The sequence below is a fragment of the Chionomys nivalis genome, chromosome 18 (assembly GCF_950005125.1).
Source record: "Chionomys nivalis chromosome 18, mChiNiv1.1, whole genome shotgun sequence".
NCBI lineage: Eukaryota > Metazoa > Chordata > Mammalia > Rodentia > Cricetidae > Chionomys > Chionomys nivalis.
The window spans coordinates 36,422,555-36,444,276 of NC_080103.1; the positions used below are offsets into that span (position 1 = coordinate 36,422,555).

Sequence of the window (21,722 nt, forward strand, 5' to 3'; positions counted from 1 at the left end):
TTTATCCTAGTTTTATACATAACAATATGCAATTAGCATTTGTTTATTAGGGTGCTTTGAGGAACTCGGTAAAGGTATGCTGAGAACACTCTATAGAGTCCAAATGAACTTTGTCATAAAACTTAAGGATGAGTAAGCATCAAGTATATGGAGGATAGGCTAATGGTAAAAGGAGTATTACTATAAAGGAAGTACTCTGACTATAAAAACTCATACCTGATGTAAAGTGTTAATGGCAACACCATTGTGGCCCCAAAGAAAACCCAGGTGGAGGCTTAAAAAGTTGAGTCTGAAATCCATTAGGATTGCCATCAGAGTAACTGACAAAATGTTTTCTTGTTCAGATTATTTCATGTAATTGCCAACTGTCACTCATTATATTTTTAAAACAGAATGTCTTGGTTCTTTCTACTTGTTAATAAAAGTCATAGGGCAGAGGGTGTGTGTGCCTCAGTTGTACAGCCTTGTGCACCACACACTGGACTCTGGATTTGACCCTGGTACCAATCTGAGGAACTGAGATTCTCATCAAAAGCAAAACTGGGAATTGCAGCTATCCAGGCTCCCATCTCTGTCAGACTGAAGCCTTCCTAGCTGTAAGGAAGAGAGGAGAGCAGCTAAACACAGCCTTGAGTTCTTTGCTCTGCCATGTGAAGATTCTGAGTTGTGTGTAACGCTTATGATTGTCATAAATAAAATAAAATGTTTTCATTGTAAAAAAAAAAAAAAAAAGAAAGCATCATCAAATCTGGTACTTAAAGCATAGATCAGATGGTTCAAAGGACCATTCAGAGATGTCAACCTCAAAGCTATTACCATAGTATTACTAAGCAAAAGAGAGTAGGTTCTCTGGGATTGTAATTTGTGGGCTGTGAGGACCCTAAGAAAGGCTTACATAGATCCAATCTATGTGGGAAGTAGAAGAAGACAAGATCTCCTGAGTAAATTGGGAGCATGAGGACCTTGGGGGAGGGTTGAAGGGGAAGGGAGAGGCAAGGAGGAGAGCAGAGAAATATGCAGAGCTCAACAAAAATCAATATAAAGAAAAAAAGAAAAACAAAGAGATAGAAAAAAGAAATGGAGAGTAGATAAAGCTATATAGTAGACACTAAAGAGAATATAAAATAGTATGCGCCTAGAGATAAAAATCAGCAGAGCTTGATGAAGAAGTTTCAAGAATAAATAAAGTTTCTGTCACATTGGGCAGCTGAATGATGGGTCTACACTGACACGTAAGAAGTGCAGAAGGAAACAGGAGGTTGTGGGTGCTAGAAAACAGGTGAGGATGACAATGAGAATGTCAGAGTTACGGAAATGATCATCATGTGTAGATCCCTATGATAATATGTACAATAGAGTCAGTCATATGAAACTCTGGAAGGAAATTCCAAACGAGAGACAGGAATTTATGAATCAGAGCCACGCAGCTCGGGAAACAGAAATAATGACATCACATCAGACAGGGTTTACTGATGAAAAATACACAGAAAGATGAATTGAAGGAATCATTGTGAGCGTAAAGACCCCAAGTGCAAGAGAAGACAATGCTGGCAAGTACAAGTTGTGACTAGAGTGCTGGAGTTACTAAGAAATTAGACAAGTAGATAAAATAGGTCTGAATCACTTTAATTGAACTAAATGATGTGGCAGGAAGTGTGGCCCTTAATAAAAAAGAACCGAACTATGTGGCTTTGGTCAATACAAAAGTGTGGAAGAAGGAATCATGGTAGCCACTGTTAAAGACTCACAGATATAACTCTGATGAAAAAAAATAAAACATTTGCTTATTACATAGGAGAAGAAGTAGCCTTAGAGAAAACATGCTCCATGGTGGTGGTCACATGAATTAAGACAAAAAGTTTCTAGAGAGAAAAGATTAAAGACACAGTAGAAAAACAAATATGTAATCAATTTTGTAATTAAACATAAATGCAGGATAAGACATTTGTGGTAAATTCTTTAATAAATAGAAATATATTTTCAAAGCATAAAGCTGGATAACATAATTAGAAAGGAAACACAAAGAATACTGTGAAATGTCATCTTCTGGGAGGGGCATTGCTATTGCACGCACAAGGTCACATTAGATGTGGCTGCCCGCATAAGACCCGCACAGATCAAGGCAGCGATGATTTCAGCATAGATTGAGGAGGGCCTTCGAAAGCTCCACTCCTAGCTGAGAAGCTATTGACAATTGATGGCTTCCAGGGAAGGGAGAGTCATTTCTCTTTAGGAATGCAGCCACTGGTAGGTTGAGTATGCTCCAGAGGATGAGTCCAGCACTCACGTGCATATGTGCAACACTAACTGCATTCAGTGGATTAAAAATATATATATATAAAAGAAGACATGAAATTGGAAGGAAGAAGTCAAAGAAAAATGTATGTTGGGCGGTAAGAGGTGTAAAGAGCAAGATATGTTGCATTTATGTGTAATATTTTGGAAGAATAAAGAAATATTTTAGCTAAAAAGCTATAGGAATATTCAAATTAATTATATACAAGCATTAATATGCTTTGAGCTTTGCAAAACAAGAAAAAAGTGAAGTAGCCTAAAAAACAATGGAAATTGAATAGAAACCAGCAGAGAGATATTTTACAAAGGATTTTCTTTTAAAAAAAATCTACAGTGATCTCATAGTGAGGAATATTCTTATCGACTCTCAGTTATATCATTTATATATTTTATATTTTGTCTTATAATGATAACTTATAAGGCAAGGCAAGATAAATCCATTTCTTTTAAATACTGGCAGTAATTTATATACAGTTTTGTCTTAGCGAGGGTTGCCACTGCTGTGATGGAACACCACGACCAAAAGTAACTTGGAGAGGAAAGAATTTATTTTGGCTTCGGTTTGCTTCCACAGCACTGTTCATCGCTGAAGATCAGGAATGCAAACAGGGCCAGAACATCATGCAGAGGTCATACATGACTGTTCTACACTGGCCTTCTGAGTCTTTTCTAATAGAACCTAGGACTACAGCCCAGGGTTTGCATCACTCACAATGGGCTGGACCCTCCCCTAACAATGATTAACTAAGAAGATGCGCCTCAGCCAGACCTTATGGAGACATTTTTCAGCTGAGGTTCTCTTTATTCAGAAGACTCTATCCTCTGTCAAGTTTACATCAAACTAACCAGCACATAATGTATAACAAGTAGAAAAGTAAACAAGAAGGGCTAAATATTAGAGGGTATAGGAAGACTAAATGTAGACAAGGAATGTGCGTTATGAAAGAGGATAAAAAGATAATTGTTTTTCTATTTCTAACTCTGTCATGGATTTTTCAGTTTTGGTGGTAGATAAGCACATAAAATATATTCTATACTGAAAGTGTAAAATCCAATATGAAGTCCCACCGCTTCAGAATTCCTATACTAACTGTATAGAAGTTCATTAAGAGCTAAAGACTTTGAGTCTGATTAATTTGGGTGTGTGAAGTTTTTTATTTGAACGGCTTTTATAATAAACTTAATTTTAAAAGCTATCAAAATACTGAGATGTAAACTTTAATTAAAATATTTAAATTCAGATATTGTGAGAATGCTGAAAATGTAATCCATTTAGGATAGAATAAAAAGATGTTCTATATAGATTAAATCACTTGAATAAAATAGAATGTACATAATACAGTGCTTATCTGTGACTACTTTCAAAATAAATTCTTTGAATACACAGATTTAAGGGAATTATTTTTTCTGATAATACTTTTTATTGCCTGTATTGCTGAAGCTAGGGCCCCAATGTGTTCCACATTTCAAAATAATGTAGCCTAATACTCAGCTAGACCTGTCCTTTCAGTTAGGACCGTAAATCTGCAGCTCAGCAGGTGTAAGCCAGAAAGCAGCAGGAATGTCACCTGCCACTGTAATTTCTACCCCACACTTTGATAATAGAACTCACAGAGGAACTAAAGTGCTATTTTTCCATAATATATGTTCCTTTGTGACTTTCCGGTCATATTTTTATGCTAATCTTAGTTGCAGGGATATAAAGAAAATTTGACGCTAAACTTATATAAGTCAATAAGAGAAGATTGAGCACACTCTTGTCACTGCTTATAACAGAATTTTAGCCCTGCCGTACTCTATTAATATTCATCCACCACACATTTACAATTTTTTCCCGATTATGGAATCTCTGCATGTTTTGCTGTTTAGACTGATTACGTAATCTGCATGAATTCGACTTGATGCATAAAGCGAAATATTAGCTTCACTTATCAGACAGCTGCTTTCCTCTCTTGATCTCTGACCCCTCACTAAATTATCTTTGCTTTCTAGAATAATTTACATGTAAAGTTTACTTAAAAATAATAAAAATAAAACAGTTATTACCAGACATACCAGGCCCTATATTTTGTCATCCTTTCTCTAGGTTAGACTTTTCTCCATATTAACTTTTAGATTTATACAACACCAGTTCATTTATATGTACACACCTTATGCACCTTGTCTTTCCTTGCCTTTTCCACTTCTGTTTTCCCTGTTTGTTTGCTTATTCTATGATTATTGAATTTTTTGGCTCAAAATACATTTGGCTCAAAAGCTTCGACCATTATTAAAATTTCCTTCATTTGTTAGTCTCGATCATTCCTCTATTGGCATGGTTGTCACCATTAAGAAATTTCTTAAATATCAGTAAAATGTATGACTTTGATGTTATCTGTTATTCCACTGTTTCTCATGCCAGGCTTCATTTCCTTAAAGACAACAATTATGCCTCACATCCTTTTTATATTTCAAACTATCGCTCCTTTTGTTGCTGCTCTAGGGATGAGACTAATATCTTTTGAACATCTGCATTATTAAATTTGTCTCTTTCGTTAGGCTCTGTTATTTTGGCAAATGATAGTTTTGTGGGAAAGACTCCTAGGCTTTGGTACTGAAAATCAGGAGGGAAATAGCATTTGGTGAAGAGCCAGAGAGCAAAAGCACTTTGCACAGCCTCAGCTTGAATAGGACATCTAAGCAATGGTTAGGAATCAGGATCTGAGGTGTCTGCGTTCATAGAATCTGGCACACCGAGAAGCCCCCAGAGGGAGCTGGGAAGACACAGTAGGCCAAGCAATGTGTGAGACCACACCCATCTCAATTCCAGCTTATCAAGCTTAAATTTTATCTCTACCTATTTTCATTTATAATCAGACCCTTGTAGGAAATCCTTTCATTCTGTCTCTGCCTTTGACCTACAGGTTTTATTTTATTTTATTATTATTATTATTATTATTATTATTATTATTATTTTTGGTTTTTCGAGACAGGGTTTCTCTGTGGTTTTAGAGCCTGTCCTGGAACTAGCTCTTGTAGACCAGGCTGGACCTACAGGTTTTAAAAGCAAAAGAAACAAACAAACAAGAAACAAAACCAAATATGTCCGCATATCACTTGATATTCTGTGAGAGCACACTCTCTCAAATGCACAGGTATACACACAAAAAAAATTTAAAAGAAATCTAATCCTACACTTTGCTTTTCCTTTAAAGCACCAACGATCCCATGAAGATCCAGCTGCCCTGAGGTTCAATTTCTATGAAGTCATCACAACAGGACCTTGGGCCCCAACTGATTTAAAAACATTACAGAGGAGGTGTCTGGTACCTGGGTGGTATGCAGTGCACATCGAAAGATGGCTGACCTACTTTGCTACTTCCCAGGTAATGGTATGAAATTAGGTTTCATTTCTCATGTTATGATTACATTGCACTGACACGCAGGCAACAGTTTACAATAGAGACAGTAAGAACTGCGGATTTTTACATATTTTTACTTTACTAATACCTTTCAGGATAGCTAGATGGCTCTGAAGCACATACATAGGAGACTTTTTTGATGAGTAGTTGGTTTTAAGAAATACATTTTTTCAAAAGAAATGTCATATAATTGAAAATTCTCAACAAATAGTAGAGAAGCCAGTTAGCCAGATACTTTGTAGAAGTATCCACGTGGATTCCTGCTGTTTTTCTGTTATCTGAGAACCTTATTGGGAAAGAAGAGGTTCTTCAACTAGATGACCATAAAGAGAAGAGCCTTAGCAGACATGGGACAGAACCATAGTAAGATCTGAGAAAAGCACCCTTCATGTTCTTCATTTCAGCTTCGGGTGCAATTTAAGCTCCAAGGGGACAGATATTCACACTCTCTTTAAACATCCCCTTGGGCAAGTTTCCCATTCTCCAGCAGTGACCCAATGTGAGAAAGTCAGAAGCAAACATTTTCCACTCAGTCACGGTTTGTAAGAATAGACAGGAGACTTTCACCTTAGTGGTCACTCTTGAGCCATTGGCATCAAGGTTAGTGATGGCATTGATTAGACAACAATGGCTGACAGGTAACACACTAGAGATGGGAAACCTCTGTGCATACTACAATCCCAAAGCAACAGACATTTGCACTTACTTCTGCTGAAAAATAAACTGAGTTCATTCACCAACACAGCAACAATTTCGACGGATAATTTTACTTATTACTAGTTAGGAAAGAAGCAAGAAGAGCCACCTTTAAATGCATTCTATGTAGTGCATTTTTCTCTTCTCATTCAAAGTGGCCCGATTTATTAATGCCATACCAGGTCAAGAGGGGCAGCTTGGTCGATTTAATTCAGTTTTGTTCTTCATAAGTGATTATTTTTGGCTTTGCAGTTGCTAATTATTGATGGACAACAGCTGAGATCTGACCCAGCGACTGTGATGGATGAAGTCCAGAAGTTTCTAGGAGTTACACCTCATTATAATTACTCCGAAGCACTAACGTGAGCTTATTCTCATGCTTGATCTCACTTCCATCATTTGCCATCATAAATTATCACCAGTCTGTATGTATATAGCATCATTTATACTAGCTATGAGTTTATACATCATTCTTCTCCTCAGACACAAAGAAATATTCTCATTACTCATAAGTTGTCTCTTTATGAATAACAGGAATACTTTACATTATAAAGTATAATAGGTATTTTGTATTAGGATAAATCTCATTTATGAGCTTTCTTCCAATTTGAGTTTGTTTAGATATCTTATATGTGTACTTTGTGTACAGTGTCCTAAAAGCTCAAGTCACAAAGGTGAAAATGACTTGCCCTCTTAGACCAAGTAATAAGTGAAACATGGGTCTGCAATGGTGGCACATGTCTTTAATCCTAGCACACACAGGCTGATCCCTGAGTTCAGGGCCATCCTGGTCTACAGAAAAAATTCCAGGACAGGCAGGGATATGCAGAAGAAACTTTGTCTCGAAAACAAAACAAACACACAAACAACAAACAAAAACATAACAGAAGAGAAATGAAACCTGGACATTCATCATTCCCTGTGAGACAGTGAAGAGTATTTCAAACTGATTTGGGGAAGTGCATTTGTGTTTGTTTGTGTGATATTATTCCTGGGGGAGATATGAGTAAACATCTCCTTACCCCAGATAGGGAACAAACAACAGACAAACTTACGCATACCACTAAAGTCCACTTTGGTGAAACAATATACTTCATTGTTGTTAATGGAGGAGCAGAAATAACTTGAAAACAACTGCTACCACTAACGATCAGTCCCAGCACACCTGACAAAAGCTAGAAACGTGGAGCAGGCTTCACAGCCTGCAGGAAGTTCTACAGGTTAGAGGTGTCAGTTCCTGGTGCTTTGGTGTTCCTGAGCCTCCTTCAGGCAGGTTAGAGGTGTCAATTCATGGTGTTTTGGTGTTCCTGAGCCTCCTTCAGGCAGCCCAGTTGTTCTTTGCTTGATTTAGTTACTTTGACTGGTACCTCTTTGGTCATGCTGTTTCTGCGGTCTCTGCTTCTGTCAGACGTCTTGGTCTGAGTCTTCAAGCAGATAAGCCCGTTTGACAGCCATTCCCAGAAGATTTTATTGTTTATATACTTTGGGGGGAAGAGGCACCTAGTGAATCTGCTCAGTTTCGGGGACTTCATGTAGCTATTTTGGGTTGTTTATTTCACGCCCCCTCCCCATAAACATCCTGTTTTAAAGTATCATGTTGCTTCATCTCACTTTTCCTATCCCATGTCTTAAGAAGTTTACCTTCAAGACGGAAAGATTTATCCTCTGTGGAAACCGTTACACAACAATGTTTATTCTCCATTTATTTGAATGTTTAAAGCCAAATGGAATCATACAGTGTGATAGTCTCTTGTTGCATTACAAACCATCACTAAAGCTAACACATATGATGGCAGCCCTTTTGCCGTATGGTGTCATGGGTTTCATAAGTCAAAGATTAGAAAGGAGGGAGGCAGAGGCAGGCGGATCTCTGTGAGTTCGAGACCAGCCTGGTCTACAGAGCTAGTTCCAGGACAGGCTCCAAAGCCACAGAGAAACCCTGTCTCGAAAACCCACCGCCCCAAAAAAAGAGAGATTAGAAAGGAATCACTGAAGATTGGTTAGTTTCTACCCATTGATATGTAAGATCACCATTGGCAAGACTTGAGTATCTGGTTATGACTCAAATGGCCAAATGTAATTGTCTGGAGGCTTCTTCACTTACATCTTTGGCCACTGAGTCAGAGACTGAATTCAGTAGCATGAAGACTCTACATGTAGCTTCTCTCTGCCCTCGGCTTTTGCACAATAAACTAGTTGTATTCTAAAAAGGAATGTACAGCAGAAGGATCATGTGATCGTGGCTGTTGTGACCCAGACTTGACAGCCACAAAATTTGCTTCATGCTTTGTTCTGTCGGTCACAACAATCAGTGAACCAAGTCTGAATTCAAAAGATGGAGATGCAACCCTCTCTCTTGGCAAGGAGGGCCATGCTGTATTACAAAAGGACATGAGGAATAGCATATATGTGGCCTCATCTTGGGAAGACAGAACTATCTATTCAAGTCATTTCATAATGGGGTAAATAAGTTAACAAAAAGAAGCACTCCAAGCAGCTGAAACACACTTTAAAAGGGCATGTACTCTACTCATAAAAGGCTCCCCCAAGCTCTGATATAAAGCCTATTAAATTTTAGACGAAATTCTAACAAGCCTGATTATATAATTTCCCAGTTCACAGAAGATTAGACTCAGCAATTAGACAATTATAGAGGGTAATGGAGGGACAGGAAAAGCAGTAATGAGATTGGGTTTTTCCTTATCCGCTAAAACAATCCTAATGAAGTTCTTACCTACACATGGAAGTAACAATTGCACAAGGCATGCCCCTGTTGATTGAGCAGACCAAGCTTCCCATAATGTGTTTTGCATTAACAGTTATTGATGTTGGCATATCTTGCCCTTCTCAGCATTAGCCTAAGTAATGGTTCTGTCCTTTTTTATTGTGAATAGTTGCTTATGGCTCAATAAACCTATAAAGCCATACTTATGAAGGAGAGTTTATAAACAAGTACAAAATGTATGGATTTTAATATATCTCACCTAGCTCAAAATTTAAGCACTATAGTGATGCTTGGCATAATAAATGAAGTCAAATGTCAGCCAACTCATGTCCTAAAAGTTGTTTAACAATTATTTGAAAACGTTTTGAATCTTATGTTTACAATTTCTTGACGGTTAAAATAAAATCATACAACAATGAATTGATATAACCTAGAGAAAATCAGTCTGTTAGATGTAGCACTTATGAAGTTCGCAATGCAATAAAAGGAACAGGATCCCAAACAGTCAGGGTCACAAAAGCCGTATATTTAAAAATGACCTTCAGTATTCAGAATGGCTCATTCCCCAATCTGAACAAAGTTCTGATTTAAAACACTTGCTATGCAGAACAAGAAAAACCCACAGCTTACCCTGAGACCTTACACTACCCAGAAAGGGGACATGTTGTCGGCATGGGTCCGGACACCTCAGCTTTGTTACCAGCACTGTAGTTTGACTTCACACAGTTAAATATTCTCATCCTGAGGCAGAAAATACTGAGGGTCATTGAGATGTCGATGTCCCTATCTCATTTCACACAGCAGGCCAAATTGTTTTTCCTCTTGGGAAATTAATGAAAACTAGAAGAAGGCCTGTGATACACAGGGAGCAGATTGGAAAGTTCAGGCTGGAAATGACTCTGTCTTCTCTTATCCATTTGACTACTGATGTATCTGATTTTAATTGGTAACATGTACAACTACAACCTGAACAGCATGGATCAGGTCTCTCTAACAATAGGTCAGGAAGAAAACTAAGGAAAATTTCCCTCTTGCCATAAAAGAGATCACATATGTGCAGAAGCAAATTTCAGGTGCAATGGTGTTACAGGAATGGGCCCAGGGCAACAAAATATTCTGCAACTAATTAACTTTACATCCCAGTCAATTATGCTTCATCTTTCTAAAACATCTGCTGAGCAACAAAAATGCAAACCTTTTCCATGTTTTATGCATGGAGCAAGTCCCATAGCGATAAATTTAAATTTTCCCTTCTTATTTGGTACATTCTTTCATTTTTCTTATCTTGTTAGTACGCAACAGAAATTCTCAGACATTCGACTTTACACAAAACAAGCCACACATTCTTCCCTTTGTAACTAAGTTGCAACCATGGTAATAAATTAGCATTAGAGTTTCTGTCAGCGTTTAGGGATCTGATTGGGTCAAAGCTACAGCCCTGCTTTTCTTCCAGGTACCAGAGTCAAGGATAGTATCTACAAGCAGGGCTCTACCAAAGTACAATTTATCTGCAACTAGCTGTAACCACAGGTGTCAAGATGCTTTGTGGGAAGGTTGGCATGTGCCAGGCACTGTCTGTAAAATCTCTCCAGCTCTTGTCCTTTATTTGTCTTTTACAAAATGGAATTGCTGCTTGGAACACTGGTGTGTGGCTGATCAGTCTGACTGGACGCTGCAGTAGACATATTCTTGTTCTTCACTGACTTAGTGGGACTGATTAGAGCTGTAAAATACCATTTCTCTGTGTGTGCGTGTACGTGTGCATGTGTGCGTGTGTGTGTGTGTGTGTTTGCTGGCTTGATTAACATAGCAACAGCAGGAAATGACAAGGGAAATATAAACTTTGAAGTTTTAACCCCAAATTCTACCTGGCTGACTGGTTGTGCTGATAGTGGGCACTGGTGTTCTCCACATGCTTGAGAAACTAGGCAGTGAACTGGAGAGGTTTCAGGTATGTTAATGGCAATGGTTTCTTCTTTGGATTGACCAAAATCTTGGATATTTGACCCACAAAGAATTAGAAAGACCCTCTCATGAACAGCAAGCAGGCTGTTCCTTTGCTGAGAAAGCCAGGGAAACATTTCTAATTATGACCTTGTTCACTTTCCACGGTTTTATTTAAATTAATTCTCCTGTTTAACAAAGAAAGTAGTGCCTGGAAAACTATACTAGCAACAGCAGAATTGTGTAGTCTACCCTTCTGTTCCTTGACATGGTTTGTTTGAAACCCATGGCATCCTCTGAGCCTTGATGGTCCCCAAGATCAACCACACTCAGTTTCAGCACTGGCAACCATGGCTTCTCAGCACTTTTACCTTAAAACAAAAACAAAAACAAAACCTGCGTGTCACTATGGTGTCAATCACATGGCAGATCTCAGTCTACAACTGGCTGTAATTTTATATATTACACTGTTTCCTGTACTGCGTTTTCACTGGAAAGTCCTAAGGATTATGACGCTAATAAAGCTATATCACCTAATGTGCTGAAGATCACATGGAAAATCCAAGTTCCCCCCCTTGGTTTTTTTGTTTTTGTTTTTTGTTGTGTTTGTTTGTTTTTGTCTTTTTAGGAAAGTCATAGTGTGGTGAGAGTATGAATATGAATTATAAACTTAGTCTAGTAGACTTTAGTAAGCACAGCAATGTATTCTTCAGAAAAGGGTGGTTTAATGCTTGAAGTTTATAAGTGCAAAGAGGTGGTATCAGAAACACACCAACATCTGACTCGGGTACTCTGCCTCGGCATAGAATGGATTGCAGTGATTCCAGGTGCGTTCCTCCACACCCTTGTCATTCTCTTTTAATGATTATTTCCAGGAGCTGTGTTTTTGAAGAGGTTACTATTAGCGCAGTGTTCTACCCAGAAAAATGCATACTGATTTTCTTAAAATAGCTGTGTCATGAAATTTCTCATTATCACCATGGCAAGGTGTCTTTAGATCTATACAGATTTAAATGTGGTATCTGGCCAGTCTGAAGGTCAGACATCTCGAGCTGCGTGGCAAGTGACAGCTAGAGAGTTAAGTACAGATACCGCTATGAGATTCACCGACAGAATCACCTGCCTTCAACAACAGGCAAGAAGAGAGCTACTACATTCCACTCACCAGCTAGAGTGCCTATGTCTCGTATCTGAAGACATTATGATGTCTTCACATTTAAAATGTTCACACATTTTTAAAATTTTTACGAGACATAGTTATCCATTTAAACAAAGAAAATTTTTAAGTAGGAAAAGTTCATTCTTTCTAAGCACAATGTGATATAATTGAATATTTTAATTTTTTTAATTATGAAAAATCTCCAAGTTCACTTGATTGATTAAATGAAATACCATAAAAATAGATTAATACTAATTTGCTCCCTTCTTATTTATTTGTGAAAGTTTAAAAATGTAACTATAGAATAGAATACAGTATTTGTTTTTCAAATTAGAAGGGTTAATTATAATTATACTCAGAATAGTATACTTACATGAAATTTGAACACATTAATGAAACCCATTAAATGATTTCAGAGAACTCTTTTAATATATTTTTAACATGTAAATCACATGTCATATACAAACAAAGTATCCAAAGGCCCTTTATATGTAGGCTGTAAGCTTTAATATTTAATCCTTTGCTTTTTTTTTTCTACAGATTCATAGCTAAAGCATAGAACCTAAGAGCTACAATATAAAATTGTGCTGCAGGTCTTTGTGCCTTTTCTCTTACAGTAAAACTACTCGAAAGCATATAGTATAATATAACATTTTTAGTATCTCTTATCATTTTTTAAATCAGCAGAACATTTGTCGAAATGAATGAAATTAAAGCAATAGGCATAGAAAAAGTGTAGCTCTTTTATCTGACTGGGAAGGCTCTTTACTGAAAATGACTTGCAATTACACATGTTTTATATATTTTAGGTTTGATCCCCAAAAGGGCTTTTGGTGTCAGCTCCTGGAAGGAGGAAAGACCAAATGCCTTGGGAAGAGTAAAGGAAGAAAATACCCACCCATGGACCCAGAGGTAATGTGTGCTTGGTTTGAATTACTTTGGCCAAAATACATTGCTGTTTGAAAACCAGGAATAAAAACGTGCATCTTTCCTTAATGATATGTCTTTGAAATCAATCATTTTGCATACTTATAAGCTGTTAGAGAGAGAAAGAACTGATAAATGTCATTAAAATTGTTTCCTGTTGGAATTCAACTTATAATTATACACCAAAATTTACTCTTTCTCACATTGAAAGGCACTTAATAATTGTTTGGTAAGCAATTCTATTAAAAAAAAAAAACAACACTAAGTATTACTAACATGTAGTCAGTGTACATTGTTCTAGTTTGACTTTTGTTTCTGTGATAACTACCCTGACTAAAAAGCAACGTTGAGGAGGAAAGGGTTTATTTCAGCTTACAACTTCCAGGTGACGCTACCCCACTGAAAGAAGTCAAGGTAGGAACTTGAAGGCAGGAGTTGAAACAGATTTGGTGGAGGAATGTTGCTTACTGGTTTGCTTTCCTTGGCCTGCTCAACGACCGTTCTTCTATAGTCCTGGCCAACATGTCCAGGGTTGTCTCTTCCCACAGTGGGCTGGCTCTCGGCATCAATTAGAAGTCAAGAAAATGTCCTACAGTCGTGTCTACCAGCCAATTAGATGGAGCCAAATTCTTAATTGGGGTTCTCTCTTACTCAGATGTCTCTAGTTTGGGCGAAGTGGCAAAAACTAACCAGCACATGTCCATCTGGTGCCAATGCAGAAGATAGAAGGGTAAAATGGCTACTGAAATTCATTATGGGGTGAATAATTTAGTTAGGGTCATTGGATGAGTTATGATTGGCTTAGTCATTGGATTAGTTAGTTAGAACAAATTAGTTAGGGTCACTAATTTGTGGAAGCACAAAATAATAAGCCAAATTCCAAAGACAAAAAATAATGGAAATCATATTATGTGAAAGATGTATTATATTAGAAATGGTGGGTGGAAACCAGCCAGATATTGTGAGCATTTCCCCTAAGGCCAGGTAGGCAAGGGCAGCATGCATCCTTCATGTGTTGCCATGGTGATATAAGTGCCAGAAAGTCCTTAATTTACTTTTGAACTCAGTAATTTCTAAAGGGTTTCAGAAATCACTTTAATCTGCCCAAAACATCAATGTAGCATCCCCACTACTGTAAACATCTTATTCCCCATTTGAGGTGCACACCATCTGCTTTAAGGGGAGAAACATGATGAAATGCATGGCGAATGGTCCAAGATGAAATGTAATTGTCCTAAATCCATTTCCACAGTATACACAAAAGTTGCTAAGGGAGTTATATGAAGAAAGAAATTCATTTGTATTTAAAATGTTGAGAAGAGCTTAGGGGAGTTGGTAAAATTTCTGTGCAAGAGGAAAATATGTTTGAACACTATGAATATTTGCACATGAAAGTACTGATCAATTTTATGGGAAACAGAAAAAAAACAGAAGAAAGTAACTTTATTGGGTAGTTTTATGAAGAATATGGCAGGAAGAAAAGCAAGTTAACAATTTTCTATTTTCCAGAAATCCGAATATATATATATATATATATATATATATATATACTCATTACTCATATATGAACTCAATACATATATTACTCATATTTGCACATATATATATTCATCAATTTATCTAGGGTCTGGAATGATAACTCATTGGGTAAGAGCACTGTTGCAACTCCAGCAAAGCCCCAACCTATCCAATGCCTTATTCTAGCCTTTGCAGGTACCTATGAGAATATACACAGAAACACACACATTTACACACACGCACATAAAACTCTTCAGGTTTATTTGGCATTTAAAAAATATAACAAGGCAGTCTAACGCTTAAGAGGTATTGTTTATAATAGTTTATAAAGAGAGAATTCTTGAATAAAATTTTCAAATATATGGTGTAGCCAGTTATATGTATAATCAGTAATTTTACTCTGTAGGTGGAGACCACTCACTCGTTTCTCAACTGCTCAGACCCAAATAAAAATGCAGAAACTATATAAACTACACAGTTTGATCAATAGTTTAGGTGTATTCCTACCTATCTCTTATATCTTAAATTGGGCCATTTATTTTGTGTATCGTCACGAGTCTGTGGTTTATTGGAAAGATTCCAGCAGCGGCATCTTTCTTCTTTGGCAGCTAGATGGAGTCTCCTTGACGTCACTTACTCTCTTTCTATATCTCAGTTCAGATTTCCTATCTGCTTTACTCTACTCAGCTGTTGGCCGAAACAGCTTTATTCATTATCCAATCAAAGCAACACATACAGAAAGACATTCCACATCATTACTCCATTATAGACAGATATGTTTTTAAAATGTTTAGTGTAAGGAATAATTTTTAAATGAAATTTGTATATTTTATTGTACTTGTTCCAATACATTTGATTGGGCATTAATACAATTTCAATCTCTGCTATTATGCTTCAATATTTTTCTCAAAAATATTTTATATCTCAAAATTTTTAAGTGCCGTAACGGCAGTTTGCTCTCCCGGGGCACACTTGTACATCTTTATTTTATATCTATGATTTAGTCAGAATTTCTCAATGTGTAAATGAGTGGTTAAAGAAAAATAGTAAAGAAACAATTTGCAGATACATACTGGAATAGGGTTTTTCTAAAGTGTAGATACTTGATGAGCTAAGAGTGTTCTTTAAGTCATCTTTTTTGTTTCCAGGCCAGAACCTTCCTCTCCAATTACTACCGGGACCACAACGTGGAGCTCTCGAAACTGCTCCACAGGCTGGGGCAGCCTCTGCCCTCCTGGCTCAGACAGGAGCTGCAGAAAGTGAGATAGCACCAGTGGGGAGAACGGGGCCCAGAGTCACCGTGAAGCAGAAAAAGCAAACCGCACAACTTTATCCTTTTCATACGCTTGTCAAGAGAGGACTGTGAATAAATCCCCTTCAACGTCTTTCATAAAATGAAAACATATGCACGCATTGGCAATTATTAGCATTAATCCTTACGTAAGGCTTTTGGAAACAAAACATGGGGTTTGCGGCACTATCCAGTTTCTCTAGGCTGGGGATTATCATGCAGCTCACTTTCTCTGTTAGCTAGCTTTCTGGACATCACATGACTACTAATGTTCTGACTATATGCAAATTGTCAATTAAAAAATTTGAGGAAAAGATAAGAACTACAGTGTCTATAAATGAAGTCAGATCTAACCCACTGTCTGAATTAAGGGCTAATTTATAAGTATCATTTATCTGGTTCTGTTGGTCCATCTTCCCCTTGTAAGGTGGGAAGAGACCATGTTCACTGAGAGCTCCGGGTCATCACAAGGGCATGCCATCCTCAGAAAATTCCAACATGGTCTCTCAAGAGCTCCATTAAGACAGAAGTTGTGATTCTGATCCCTAGTAGGTGAGGGCTACCTTTAATGAGTCCATGATCTACCACATTACCAAGGTTCCCACCTTGGCAGTGACACAGCATTTATATATATTTTGTTCGTTATTCTAAAAAGGAAGAAGAAAAGCTTTGTGGACTAGAAATTTAAAGACCAAATTGTATTTGCAGGTCTAAATAGGCACTTTTCCTTCTATGTAGAAAATATTTCCATATCTTTAAAGCATGATGCTTCATATAGGCAACTACATCTACTATAATAAAGTTTTACTGTCCACTTTTAAATATATCTAAAAGTTAAGTTATATCCCAAAGTTACGTGTGAGAACATCACTGATTGATTCCCTAGCTTGAACCCAGTTTCATAGACATAAAACTCACAAGTTAATTTTAAGACAAGAAATGCTATTTTTGTTTTGAGTTACAGCTTCCTATTATATCTGGACTATATAAAATTGTGTTTACCAGAATTTTATCCTGTTTGTCCACCATGATCTATGAAAGTGTTGTTTATCTTTTTAGTGGTACACGAAGGTAAAATTTTACCAGAACAGTTGATCAAGGTGACTTTGGGAACATTACCCACAATTCTCCCTCCTCCACAGAAATATTTCCAAAGGTTGTAAATAATACCATCATCCCCATTGTTAGAGAATTTATTCTTGCATCAATTTCATAACAGATGTGTATTTTTTATTTTTGGTTTTCAGTGGGAAGATGAATTAGACAAGCACAATTGTCTGTTCCCAAAGAACATTGGTGTCTTTTTGCATATTGAAAATCCAACTTGTCTTCTCTATTTCTTTATTTTCTTGTTTTTCTTAAACAGTCCTGCCTAAAGTCTCTTGATCTTTATCAGAAAATGTGAAATTTAGTAATATAAATCACAATAATTCCCAGTTTCATTTCTAGCTGTAGGGATTTCATTCTCACCCTTGTTACTTATACCAGTGTTTGACACAGTCCCTTAAAATGGAGAAACGATAATGATAATTATTTATTTAAACCACAGCCATTTATTCACCACCTCCCTCCCACTTACATTAGAGTTTCTGCCACCTTCTTTTGTTCTGTGTGAGACAGACTATTACCATTTAGCCCAGGCTGTCTTGAAATGTGCAATCCCCCTGCCTCTCCCTCTCGAGCACTGGGATCCCAAATGTGCAATACTGCACCCAGCTCTAATCATTGTTTTCCCGACCTAGAGGAAAATCTTCTGTACTGCACAGGGGACTAAAATGATAGTTAATAGAATGGAAAGAGGGCACTTTCATATAAAATAATATTGATATAACTCAATAACTTCCAGCTCATCATCAGATTTGGTCATGAAATGAATTTTCTGCATTTTCTCACCTTCTAATGATGTATACATATCAGTGCCTCACCCACCAATATCTGAAATCAAAATCTCACCCAGGCATAACCATTCTCTTTCCTGGTTATTGCGAGCATTATGTGTATTTTTCTTGCTATGTTGGATAATGAAGTGAGCAACTGTATTTAATTATTTAACAAAACTTCTAAAAGCTTGAAGGAATCCGCAATATGAGACTCTGCACTGTAACGATCTGTAAATCTCAGCTTTAATAATACTTTTCTTTTTAAGACATCTTCCCACCTCAGGATTGGTGTCTCAGAATTCAATGGTGTCATTTTTCAGAATTTTAAATTACATCTTCAATTTTATGCCACGTAAGTTTATTTAAATACTGGAATATTTTTCATGCCCCTTAGCATACAGGCATGGTTTTTTTCATTCCTTTCCAGATATTTCAGGCTTTGCCTGACTTACAAGCATAACTGTCAATTAGCTCATTTGTTAAAGGCAAAAATGTTTGTTTCAAATAGTAACTCCTAAAAGTTATATTATGAAAATTCATCTAAAATAAAATTTAGGTTCTGTTTAATAATGACCAAACACAATTTTTAAAGTATGAAAAACAGCACTACTGATTCACACACACACACACACACACACACACACACACACCTTATATAAGTTTTGTGGGGGGAGGGGGTTGCCTAAATTTTAGCAAACCAAACTTGTATTCAGTCTTGTGCTGCTTTTTTAATCTTACCGTTTTAAGTAATACAAAATAACCTATATTCTGGACTTATTGATTGATTTATTTTAAATTACAGGCAGCACAAGGTATTTATAGAGAAATAATATTCAAGTGTTCTATTTGTGCTGTTTGCTTGAGGAGGCAGATGGGCTCAAAAATAACCCTGGCCAGGACTTTATGGAGCAGACTATCTAATCTAGTAGTCTGGGGATATAAGATGTGTTTTTCTAAATCAACTTTAAAAACACAGTACTGCCAGAAAACTGTATACATACTTCAAAATGAGCAAATATCTGTAAATGTGTTGTGTCTTAGAAACCTAAAGAGTTTTTGGTCTCACAAAGAAGTTTCTTTTTAGCAAGTGAGATACATGGGATAGGCAGAGCAAAAACACGACCTTGACTGAAATAAAACTGTTAAAATTGCTGTTGTCACCCTAGCATAAAGGACCATGGCTGTCTCTTGAGCAGAATCCACCCTGCTGCTGGCACAGCCCTGGAGTGATGCTGTTTCTCCTGCAGCTAGACTTTAGGCGTCAGTTGATTCCTCCTCTTCTTGTCTTCATCATTGCATACGCACTTCTTGGATGCCAAACATCAAATGCTTGTCACCCAGATTTGGGAATGGGTCCTTCAAAATCGGCGTCCTCATCCCAGTCCTACCTCTCAGTAGCTGTGTGGCCTTAGATAATTTGTGGAACTTCCTTGAGCAACAGTCTTTTTTTTTTTTTTTCTGTAATTAGAGGCAATGAAGTAATTACTCATGAGGTTATGATAGCCTCCCTGTAAGAATGTTTAGATAACAGCTCAGTGCCTGATCTAGCTGTGCTGAAGTATGTTAGTCATGAAAACGACGTATAACTAATCATGGCTGTCTTCTATTCCATCCAACAGGACTGTCTGTTTTCTACTCCTGCTAATAATAAAACATATATGACAAAAACATACAATTGTATGTGGTCAAATGAGAAACTATCTTCCTAATCATTGTCCCAAAGCTGTGTTGCTCTCTGGTCCGTTCCAGCGAGCAGCACTCACAGTGAGGTGGTGCCTTCTCTGTTCGGATGGCTTTCCTCCTCCCTAGGGACAGCTCACCAGCCTGTCCTCACTGGTGACTTCCCTTTTATCTGTTCTCTCTCCATAATTCTTCTTTAACGCAGTGGACACATTGCCAAAACTATCAGATCTACACCTCTAATATCCTCAACAAAAGAGAAGTTTCTTGGTGGCATATGTAAAAATATGTTATATGGAGGCATATATAATAGTTAATGCCATCCATCTTCAATTAAAAAGTACAAGAAAATGTTCGTGAATTCTCTCCAAGTCTCAACTTTAACCATCTAATGGAAGCTTTTATTCTGTAGATTAAAATACTCTATTATATGTTTATATTTTATATTTATAAGTAACAAATACCATTATTTTCTGTATTTTTCATTGCAAATATACAATGCATCCAAAATATATCGGCAGTCAAACAATTAAAAATGTTGAGATATTTATATTACCGTGTTTATATTGGATCTTCAAAAATCTAGATGGCATTTGATCCCTATAACACTTAGGTGTGACTGAACACATTTCAGATGTACAGGGGTCACATGTGGACAAAAGCTATACTATCTGCCAGCACAGGTCTCAGTTCGCCTCTCACTTGCTGCTTGTTTGTTAGCCTGCTATTCATTCTCTGGCTGGGGAAGCTATTTCTACATAGAGTTTTAAGAAATGGCTAAACTTGTACCACTTAACACAGGACAGATACAATCCACAGTAGTTTACTGACCGTGTTACTGTCACAGCTTAGGCCCAGGACCTGGCATGATACACATGCCTATGAAGGGGGCTAGATTTCAGAAAACAGCAAACAGGGGCTGTAGGAAGTGAATTTTGTGTTCCAAGGTGGTGATTCCTAGTTCCCACAGATGGAGGATGATGTCTGATGCCTGAATACGATGATGTGCTGGAAGCTACTACTGGGGATCAGTGGATACTTCATGATACATCCAATCTGGATGGGTGTGAGCGATGAAATCTGTGCTGGAGAGGAATGAGATGGAGCCTGATGTGAAGTCCACTGATGTTCTCCTGATTTTACCAGGTGTCTATACAGTCATAACAGGGAGCCTTAACTTTGTAACTCACCCCAAACTCTGAACACTGTGATACGACAGACTAGCACCTATCTTCTTATTAACAAAGACACTGAAGGGGATCATCAGTTCTCTGTAAACTGTATCCCATACCGCTGATGAAATGGGCTTTATAGCTTAAAAATAGAACCGGATCATTTACAGTTTTTAAACTTTCAAATATTCCTGTAAACAAAAGTTTTGTAAAATCCATAGCAAGGTCTGCGGAGATTTTTTTTAAAAACTATAATTTGAGGTTTTGCCTTCCAGACCTTTCTCTCTTCACATTAAAATATACATTAAAAATTCAAGTAACCATCCATTTGCATTTTCAATTACACTATAATTTTTAGACTCTAGACTTTTGTATAGGAGCTATTAAAGCATTTATTTTTGTCTCTTCCTTAATAAATTTCTTAGATGTGCTGGCATCATTGATTCTCTAATATTTTAATCTTTGAACATTAAGCAATCAACATAGCTATGAAGATCCATTTCCCTTTCCTCCTTAATTTCTTCCTATCTTCAATAAAGCAATATTATCTCCCAGTTCTGTAAGACTTAACTTGGACCTCTGTCTTGAAGCTTTCACTATTTTCTCAGCTCTTTAAGTATTAGGCTGTTAATACCAGGTTACTAATACAAGTTATTTGCTATGTTTAGATTATACCATTCACACACACTTGGTTCTACAATTTTTCACATACATCTACAGGATACCTTATAAAATAAGTTACCATTTCCTTTTATTAGTGTACCACATGTGCATAACATAAGATATATTACAGAATAAGCAATATTAAGTGAAAGCATGAAATATCTTCTATCTTTTACCTGGTAAAACTTAAATACAACTTTTGGTCACATATTTATACAGATACAAAGTCATTCTCTAATACAGAAGCCCAGGACACATATTTTGAGAGACATTTAGTTGAAGAGTTTGGTCTGTTCTCTAAATGCAATTTTATTTGTAAATTCACATCTCCTAGCCAGGTTTTCTAAGAGAACATTTCTTCTCAACCTCAC

General features: G+C 37.0%; 1 protein-coding gene across 2 annotated transcripts in view; it reads left to right on the forward strand.

The window, feature by feature from the left end:
• Ndst4 (N-deacetylase and N-sulfotransferase 4) overlaps positions 1 to 19,469 on the forward strand; it is a 270,123-nt gene extending 250,654 nt beyond the window's left edge. For both annotated transcript variants that reach the window (XM_057793295.1, XM_057793296.1), the window contains exons 11-14: positions 5,490 to 5,660; positions 6,645 to 6,754; positions 13,030 to 13,132; positions 15,814 to 19,469. In XM_057793295.1, coding sequence (XP_057649278.1) covers positions 5,490 to 5,660; positions 6,645 to 6,754; positions 13,030 to 13,132; positions 15,814 to 15,933 — 504 coding nt within the window. In that variant the 3' untranslated portion in view covers positions 15,934 to 19,469. The remainder of the gene's footprint in view (positions 1 to 5,489; positions 5,661 to 6,644; positions 6,755 to 13,029; positions 13,133 to 15,813) is intronic.
• The last annotated feature ends 2,253 nt before the right edge of the window (positions 19,470 to 21,722 follow it).